Genomic DNA, 9,999 nt, shown 5'->3' on the forward strand with positions numbered 1-9,999 from the left:
CATGGAGTGCTGACGGACGAGCTTGAGTATATCCTGCCCCCCCACACACAACCCCCATCACACATTTTCACACTTCATCACAATAAGATGCGACCCTGGCTGTCACTATGGCAACTGGGGCACGGTGATAACCACTTGGGTTTGAATGGGAGTGTGTTTGTGTGTGGTGGCAGCAATGTTGGGATTAACCTCATTGGATAAGCGGTGGCTTCTCCACTCTGGGAGCCAGAGGCAGAGATAGTGGAGGGGCTTTCACCATGGGATTCTTTTGATCCCCTGCGTAAAAGATGAAGAGTAGAGGCATATGCCAGCCTTGCTATTCCAAGCTGACCCCCTGAGGTGAACAAGGCTCCACCAAGTGTTTGTTCCACCAAAGGCTTTACCTCGATGTGGAATAAACTGAAGTCTGGGATAGGCTCTAATTCATGACCCAAATTAGGACAAGTGATATGACAAAGGGATGAGAAGAATAAACTAGAGCAGAGGAATATGATGTTGTTGTTTTTATTCTGAGCAATTTTCCACATAGAAAATGTACACTGTCACGATCAAAAAACAAAAAAAATGTTCAGGCAACTGTTTCAAGGGAAACTCAAGTCAAATATTCTGTTATAATATGTTCTATGCGGCCCCACAAGTCTAATTACGGCATTCTGATTAACATTAGAATATGATTTAAGCAGCATCTCGGGGGCGGCCATTTTGCCATTTGCTGTCGACTGAAAATGACATCATAATTGCTCAGGGCCAATGACCAGTCATGATTCAGCTTGTGAATGTCATATGACCAAACTCAGAAAAGAGGTGAGCTGTGATTGGTTGTTACCTGAGCACTGATGCCACTTTCAGTGTCCGTTTGTACGTATGTTTTCGTGTGCATGTTGATTTATCTATTTTAATTATTATTTTCAACCTATTAATGTAATTCTAAGCAGCCAGGACAGAGATGTGTATTGTGAGATGTAATTAGTACGATGACCTTTTTGGCTTTGCCAGCGTCAACAAAGAGCGCTACATGGCTCGGGGTGACGGTACAGTAACTCTTCATTGGTTAAGCCCCAGACCATCAACCTGGAATCAACTAGAGGATATGCTTAATGATTCATGGTCGGGGTCTGCTTGCGGTTCCTGGCAGAAGCCCTCAATGATGATGTCATGCTTTAGTGTATCGATTGAACTCATTACTCTCTCTCGCTCTCTCTCTGGTTTCCCATCTTTTGTCCATCTCTCCTTTTTTCTTCTCCCCCGTACCTTGCCAGAAACCAGATGCCGCCGCTAAAACAATAAAACTCCCATCCGGAGAGTCATGAGAACACATCGTAATCGCACGGATCAATAATTTCCAGTTAGGGGCAATGGAGGTAACGTTGCTAGATGGCACAGCGGGAAGACGAGGCCTCGGAGTTGGATTACATTTAAAGTGCACGAGAGAATCGATCGTTTGTAGAAGCTTTTGGCAGCCTTCGGGTTCTCTGGTCTCGCGGGATGTGCAGGCCAGGTCTTGCTTTGGCACAAAAACAACAGATTGAATTTCACGTTTAAAAACATTGCACACGTCATCAGTTTTTAACATAGTACAAAAAAATGGCCATGTTTTTATATTACAGGGAGGAATCAGCGTTTGAACAGACAGATTTACCCTTTTCAAGCTTTTTTTGATTATGCGTAAAAGGGGCACCTTTTAAATGCTATTATTACTCCTGTTGCACTATGAACAATAGCGATAAACACAATGCCTCGAAATAATTAACAAAGTAAAAAAAAAAATCCTGAGGCTGTTTTTCTTCTCTTGGAGTTGCAACATTAGACAAGGTGGAGGAAATTTTGAATAATAGTCGAAATAGAAGTCAGTGTTCACAGAAACTGCCAGGCTTTTCCAAGAAAGAAAAAAATTCTAGAATAGCCAAGTGGAAGCGCTGTAATTTATTTGGGGTTAATCAGAGCCAGGTTAAACTGTGGAAAGTGTGTTGCTGTCTCCAATTTAATGTGAGTTTGAATGTGACTGGTTAATTAGAAACACTGCCGAATCACCAGTGAGAGGAGGGTGTGCACACTTGTGCAACCATATTATTCCAGTTATTTTTACATGCCCCTCTTGAAAAACCTGGCACTTCAACAAGGGTGTGTAGACTTTTTATATCCACTATATACATACACTAAATGCCATGGCTATTTGGGCCAGAAATGTATAGATATTTATGTTAACCACTTTGCACATTAGAGTTATAACAACAACAAAATATTCATCGTCAAAAAGGTCAGTCACTCATGCGCAACTAACCGTATGTGTCATATGAATAGCTCATCACTCATCTCACCAGTTAACTACCGCTGTTGGAAAAAAATCACCAGAATGTTAAATCCTTGATCATGCCTTTCTAAATATAATATAGCGTCATCTTTTTTGCTTAGAAATAAGTTTTGAACACTTTGTATGCATCTTCATTCATAAGAGAACTGTAGACAGTAATGGTCCTTGGCTTTGGCTCCCTCTATTCACTATTTTCTCACTCGCTTCCTAGCCCCTCCCATCCCTGTGTGGCTTTTACTTGAATGGTATATGAAGCAGTCGAGGCTGAATGAGAGGAGATTAGCCAACACTGACTGCTTCCCTTCTAAGCACACACACACACACACACACACGCACACACACACACCCACACCCACACACACACACATGCACAGACACACACATACACGCACACATTCATATCTCCAGTAGGTTACAGAGTTCTTTACAACAAAGGGTCTGAGGGAGTATTAATTCCACTATCACACATGCACACACGCACACACACACACGCGCGCGCGCGATAAGCTGTATGCTATTCATTCATTCATTAATGGAGCCACATGCTGCACATTACACATCAGTGGCCTTCACTCCCGCTTGCGTGCAGAGTGTATTCCCGCTTTATTTCACGTGACATGGTCCACAACGTACAGCATTGTGCAAATGTGAGTGTGTGTCCGTGTCTGTGTCTGTCATGTTGGCACTCACGCTCACACAAAAAAGAGATGCATTAGCCAGCACATGAATGCGTGTGTAATTGTGTTCCGTGCATCACTTTCTCTCCTCGGCCCGCCATTGCCTCTGAGCCCCGCCCCTCCTCTCCTCTCGCGTTGATCACATGGCCTCTGCAGAGGAGAACACGAGGCAGCAGCAGCAGCCATGCAGGGAAACTAAAAAAATAAAAATAAATAAAATTTAAAAAAGATAAACATCTTCAGGAGTTGCCGATGAGTTCACGTGTATCCACACGGAAATGAGAATCGGTTCAAACGATTTTGTTTTCTCAATGAACTGTGCGCTTATAAGTTTCATGTTTACAGATTATGCTGTAGAATTTTTTGTGTGTTTCTGTATCCATCCGTTTTCAAAAGTGCTTGTTCTCATTGGGGTCACAGGTCGTCCAGAGCTTATCACAGGTGGCAAATGGAAAGGTACACCCTGGACTGGTCACAAGCAACAAACAAGCATTCATAATGACGTGCACATATGTATATGTAAAATGTATTTTGACTTTTTGATAATACCAACATGCAGTTAATCGTCAACGGGAGGGCGGCCATTACGCAATTCTATAAAATCCAGACGATTCTCGGTTGGCCACCATTCACTTGCTATTTAGGGCCATATTGAAAAGGAAACTAAGTTGCCAGTAAATTTTATTGTGATATTAAAATTAATGTATGGGGAAAAGATCCTTAAAATTCCATACCAATTTATTTTTTCTAGATTAGCCTTTAGTGAATTTGTCCCATAGTCTATTGTTTCTTAGCCACAGCGGCTCACACAACTTATGAATTTTCTTCCACCGAGTGTTTCATCAACACCTTCTCGTTCAGGCAGCCGCCTGCATCCAGTATTATATGTGTCATTAACAACATGCATGTAGAGCGAGCGAGAAAAGGACAAAGAAAGAGAGAACCTTTCTTTCTTTTCTTTTTTTTTAATTGTACCACCAACTAGCACTTAGCAATCGGGGTTTCCGGCATTAAGTAGCATTCTCCGTACAAGATAATTACATGCGTCCTAACACAAGCAGGATGCAGTACAGAGGAGCAAAAGGCCACACGTTGAGAGTTCAGCATTGTCAGGAGTGATGCATGTTAGGATGGACGGATGGATGGCTTCCAAATATTCCCTTCTGAAAGCAGTGCTTTGTTTTTGTAATACTAACAGATTTGTTTCTGTAAGAAATATCAGACAGATTGTATAACAGGAGTTTAAAAATACCCTGCAAAGTGGCAAGTTGAAGACAGAGTGTGCTTATGCGTGGGTGTCCTGTGAGAACGTATTACTGTGTGTACTGTGTCATAAATGCTTAGACATGGCACGGTAGGGAATCACTGTAATAGGATTTAACTAATTAGAAATCTCTTTGTTATGTTATGAGTTGCTTTTGTTTTGTCAGTAGCAATACAATTTTGTCACAGAAAAGATGAATGTGTTTAAAAAAGCATTCTGCTATTCTGCTTCAAAACAAAAATATATTTTTGGGGGGCAAAGGCATATTTTGTCACAAAACAACCCCACATGCAGTATTTTTGCCCCCCCTCCCCCACAAATATATAAATAAAAAAGAGAAAAATAATTATGTGAAGTCGTGATACAACACGTCGCACAAAACACTTTGCAGACATCGCTGTCCACATTCATTTTTATAACGTCATTGATATATTTTCTTTTCATCACTGCATCTTTCTGCTTGTGTGCTTTGCCACTTAGATTCCATTCATCCTGCAGCAAAAAAAAAAAAAAAAAAAATGAACCAGTGAAAGAGACGACCGCAGACAACAGTGGGACACAGCTCTCTGATTGGTTGGCGCAAAGTAATGAATGAGAGGATTTGAATGAAGAACGCATGCCACAGTATATGAAGCTATGCAGGCAACATTGGAAGGACGCAAGGGAGGGAGGGATATAGGTAGGGAGGGGGAGAGATGATTCATTTCTCTTCCCATCAGCGACACTCAAGCTAACCCTTGAACCCGTCAGCGTTACGGAACACAACCATTCCTGACAGCTCCAGTGGACCCACTGCTACTTCTTGACCATTTGCACACAATGCTGCCACTATTCACTGGTTGAACTACATTGCAGGTCAACCAATCATCCTGTTGAGCCCGCCCACGACCTTATTAATGGGGGACTTTGTTGAGTCGTAATTCATTATGAGAGTTTTCATTATTACATGAAGCGCCAGTCATATTTCATGTCTGTCATAAAAAATTCAGGTCTAATAAGTCAATATCAATGTTAGAAGTACTTCTCTGCCGGTTACAATTTTTATATTTTTGTTTAAAAAAAATGTTTTGCCAAATCATTGTTTTTTTCACTAAAACAGTATTTTGTTTAACATTACATTTTTTTCATACTTGATAACACTATTTTGGGCAAAAACCTTAAAATATGCTATATTTCATCACAGAATGCTGTATTTTGTCCCAAAACACTAGAAAAAGAATACACTAAAACATTTTGTCACAAATAATTTTCTCTGCTAAATCATTAAGAAAAAGTTTGTTTCAAGATGAAAAATGCTGTATAAAGCATTATTCTGTCACAATTTTTTTTTGTCCTGTCATAAAACACTATTGTCAACCACCCCCCACAAATACTATTTGTTACAAAAACATTTTATTACTGACAAAAAACTAAATTTTCTCACAAAACAGTAACTGACAACAAAATATGACAAATGCTACAATTCAGACAATAGCAATCTCGTGTGAGTCGGCTGTGCTTTATTTCAGTATTAAAGCATGAATTGGTTCACAGCTGTGGGATGCAGCTATTTTTGAAAGCCGGCCGGGTTTGTCACCTTGTCAGCGTGTGCAGAGAGCATGCTCTCATTACTGAAGAGAAACATCAAGCAATTTATTCCCCGTTGCCTTTGGGTTACCTTACCTGAGCTCCTCACTAATGATACCTCCTCCTGGTTGCTGCTCCTCAAACTCCACTTTCTTCAGTTAAATTCTTTCCAATACTTGAGCAATTTAGTCTGTTTTGATTTTTGGGTAGTAGAGTTTTAAAAGAAGCATCACAACAAATAGAGAGTGTGTTGATAAAATAATGAGGACAGGAGGATGATGATTGTCCTGCCGGTGTGCAGCACAGTCACATGCTGTGTAGCACTTAAATATAAAATTAATATTACAATGCTTGTAATAATTGAACACTGCAAAAATATTCACTTTTTTGTGCTGAACACGATACAATTGCGTGGAGCCAGCAGCAGGACTAAACTTAAAACTTGTCGTTTGTTGTAATAGAAAAAGTGAAAATGTTACAATAGTGAGAAAATAAAGTCAATTTCGGGAGCAAACATATTTATATTTATTCAAATCATTATTTAAGAAGTCACTGAATGAAGTCATAATTTAAAAAATAATTTTTACCTTGTGGTAGGAAAAGGAAAAAGTTTTATGAGATTAAAATCATAAAAACTGACAAAATACAGGTGTACTTTTAATTGCAATAATTTTGGAAGAAAAACACTGCAGTATTTCTAGCAAACAAATTTTCTTCTGTACCAACAAACCCAAACACACGCTCCCTGCAGTCACTCCAGGGAACAACACACATATATTCAAACTCTTTTTCCCTGGGAAATAGGGACCATGGATGCAATAATTGCCGTGTATAATAAACACAAAGTGCAGATATGCACGGCATCGACTCGTTTGATTCTAAATGTTGAATAATAGAGCAAGCGGAGACTAGACGGCCTTCATATTCGGTAATTGAATTAGTCGTCGTCTTGGGATTACGCTGCGTATGTGTGCTGAGATGATTTAATTGAGAACAGCGTGTTCAATTGCAGGGAAGACATTTGAATTTAGCGGAGATATGCAATCTCTGCACAGTGGAAATCACAAGGAAAAGCTACTTTTTGTTGAGCGAGCAGGTTTGTGTTGTCTTTTCTTCACTCACAGGATGATGGAAACCAATTCAGGATGAGAGCATAGTCAGGAGTGATGCATGTTTGGTGGATCGGATGGATAGAGTGATGGAGTGATGGATGGATGGAGTGATGGATGGATGGAGCGATGGATGGATGGATGGATGGATGGATGGATGGATGGATGGATGGATGGATGGATGGATGGATGGATGGATGGATGGATGGATGGATGGATGGATGGATGGATGGATGGATGGATGGATGGATGGATGGATGGATGGATGGATGGAGCGTGTATGTAAGACTGTATAGTGCAGTGCGGAGCGATACTGCAGAATGGAAAGCAAGCAGCGAAGCTCAGATGATCAAAACGGCGGGGGCTCTAAATATAGGCTGCTGCTGCACAATTTCTTCTGCTTGAGCTGGGATTCACCCAACCTCAGTTGAGAATGTGAGCAAGGACAGGGAAGGATTCTCATTTGTATCATACTTTAATACTCAATAATCACCAGATTTGGTGCCTTAAGATGAGAGGTTTATTCATTTTGTGACAAAACTCAAAGTACTTATCTAAAATCATCTTTCTCTATTGAAATGAGTGGAGATGCTTTTAATCCGTTCCAGAGACGAGAGTAGGACTGAATAATATTAAAAATGACCTAATTGTGACCACCCCCCAAATATGTTATTTCTTTGCCCTTTTCCAATGTATTTTTTACAAACATAAGCAATGAATAAATATTTATTACAATTACACATTCATCATACATACCATAAATATTTTGGTTTTGTAAGTGAAACTTATGCTGAAATAACGATAACAGAGTTGTGAACTTATCAACAATGCCTACGCAACTAAGCCCCCCTTCCCTTTCTCCCAATCAATAAATGTATCAGGTGCACGTAGATTGACTGCTCAATAATAGATTAATGTGCATGTTGAAAGGGCATCTTGCTGGGATTGATGCCAAATATGAAATTGTATAACAGACATCATTCAAGAAGAAAGAAATACAAAGTACAAAGTACATTAAGATTAAAATTGACTCAACAAACTTAAAAAAGAAAAGTGAAACAACCTCAATAACCAGGTGTGGTAGAAAATGATAGACATCAATCAAAAAGAAATAAACGTCCAAAGTACATTAAGATAAAAATTGACTCATGATCAGTTATTTCAGGTGTAATGTTACGTTATCTTATTTATTTTAACATTTTTCATTTAAGATAAATTTCAATTTAAATGTATTTGCATTCATTTAAAAAAAATGGGGTGGGGGGTTCATATTAAATAGGAAAAATGTGTTTATTTTCTTTGCTTGTGGAATTTATCTTGACAAGGACAGTGTTTAAGTTTAGTTTTGATTATTTTGGTTTGCAGTGGCATAAAAAAGTGGGACTTTCTAATCTTATATGTGTTGTTTTCATGCAGTTCTTCACAAAACAGTATCAGACATGGCACAGTACCAAAAAATTCCTGATCTTTAAAATCAAAGTGAAACCCAGAAATTAAAATTGATGATTAAATGGATTAATTAAATATCATTGAACAATAACAAAAGTACAATTTTGTCAGTTTAATTCACCAATTAAATAATGAATAGTTTCGTGCTTTTTTGTTAATCATAATATTATCTAATAGCATTTATCATGAGCACAGGAGGACATCTAGTGGTCCGTCGTGAACATCTACTTATCTAACACAACAGCAGGGGGCAGTATCGTAATTTAGAGCCGTGTCGTCGCTACTTTATTTACTTCCGGATCTATGTTGCTTTCTCTTCCGGTTGTCGTCTGGTCGCGTAGCAGGTATTAAACCTCTTTCCTGACGATACGCTGTCTAATCTAAATCAATCTGAATGTGTTTACGGTGTCTGCATATAAACACTCACTGTGTTTGATTAACCACGTTACAAAGCACACGTCCGGTGCACTATTTTATCCATGCGATCCCATTCAAAAAGGATAAGTTAGTATGAAGTTAGTGCTGTTAGCATTATCTCGCGTTTAAAACAATTACGTGCCATACGCAATCCATTAAGTTTGTAAATTAAAGCCGACGTTTTACTGCTAACTTGCTGTCGGTGTAATATGTTACTTGTTCTAAAATAACAGAAGTTATTCTTCTGGTCAAGCCCTGTAGCAAAGCATCAATGTGGCCAGCAAATGTAGCATTGTTAGCATTGACTAACTCTCTCCTTTTTGTTTTGGTAGGTAAACTAGAGTCACAATGGCAAAGTCGAAGAACCACACGACACATAACCAATGTAAGTCGCTGCCTTCCTTCTCTGTTATGTTTTTTGATGGAATCAGTCCCAGCTTTTTTTAAAAATTATTATTCCCTACATAGAACTGCTTTAGATGCCCATGCACTATACTGTATACATCACATGCCCTCTTCCCTCCACAGCTCGCAAAGCCCATAGGAACGGCATCAAGAAGCCCAGAACCGACCGCTATGAGTCGCTCAGGGGGGTATGTGTCAATGCACAGATTTGAAATGAGAAAATGGCAAATGGGCTGAACTGTTAGCTCCATATGAGTTTCATGGGTTCATTGAATGTAAACAAAGGCATGCAGCGTAAGTTACCTTTAAATGTACTGCACACTAAAATTGATACAGGCATTAATTGCCTTCTTGGACCAATTATTATAATCACATCTTAAAATCAACAGGAGACAAACACACACACACTTTTATATGTAAGTATTGTTTCTGAAGAGTTTTGTTGCTTTGTAGGTCGACCCCAAGTTCCTGAGAAACATGCGCTTTGCCAAGAAACACAACAAGAAGGGCCTGAAGGCGGCGAGGAAGGCCGCGGCAGCCAAGGCCGCAGGGGTTGTGGCTCCTGCCCCAGCCGTCGCTCAGAAATGATCTGTCTGCTTGTGTTTCCGTCACAATAAAGCAACGCTTTAACAAACACAGTTTCTTTGTGTGATTTCTCTCCTACGTATTTCCATCATGATAAAGCAATGTTTCTTATTTTTTTAATGTGATTTCTCTTGTACAGTATGTCAACAGCTCAGGCTGTCAATTGAACATTTAAAATAAGGCATGTAAAGCAAAATTAGTGGTGTTGGAGTGGTG

General features: G+C 39.4%; 1 protein-coding gene across 1 annotated transcript; it reads left to right on the plus strand.

Moving 5' to 3' along the window:
- Nucleotides 1–8,618: 8,618 nt before the first annotated feature.
- On the plus strand, nucleotides 8,619–9,832 carry rpl29 (ribosomal protein L29). The gene is made up of 4 exons (XM_049733889.1): nucleotides 8,619–8,720; nucleotides 9,126–9,178; nucleotides 9,322–9,386; nucleotides 9,652–9,832. The coding sequence occupies exons 2-4, from the start codon at nucleotides 9,142–9,144 to the stop codon at nucleotides 9,784–9,786; spliced, it is 237 nt and encodes a 78-aa protein (XP_049589846.1). The 5' UTR covers nucleotides 8,619–8,720; nucleotides 9,126–9,141; the 3' UTR covers nucleotides 9,787–9,832.
- The last annotated feature ends 167 nt before the right edge of the window (nucleotides 9,833–9,999 follow it).

The sequence above is a fragment of the Syngnathus scovelli genome, chromosome 11 (genome assembly GCF_024217435.2).
Source record: "Syngnathus scovelli strain Florida chromosome 11, RoL_Ssco_1.2, whole genome shotgun sequence".
In the NCBI taxonomy this organism is placed as follows: Eukaryota; Metazoa; Chordata; class Actinopteri; order Syngnathiformes; family Syngnathidae; genus Syngnathus; species Syngnathus scovelli.

Coding starts and splice junctions, on each gene's coding strand:
- rpl29 (XM_049733889.1), top strand. CDS start 9,142: ATGGCAAAGTCGAAGAACCACACGACACATAACCAAT. Junction 9,179..9,321: donor CCACACGACACATAACCAAT/GTAAGTCGCTGC, acceptor TTCCCTCCACAG/CTCGCAAAGCCCATAGGAAC. Junction 9,387..9,651: donor GCTATGAGTCGCTCAGGGGG/GTATGTGTCAAT, acceptor GTTGCTTTGTAG/GTCGACCCCAAGTTCCTGAG.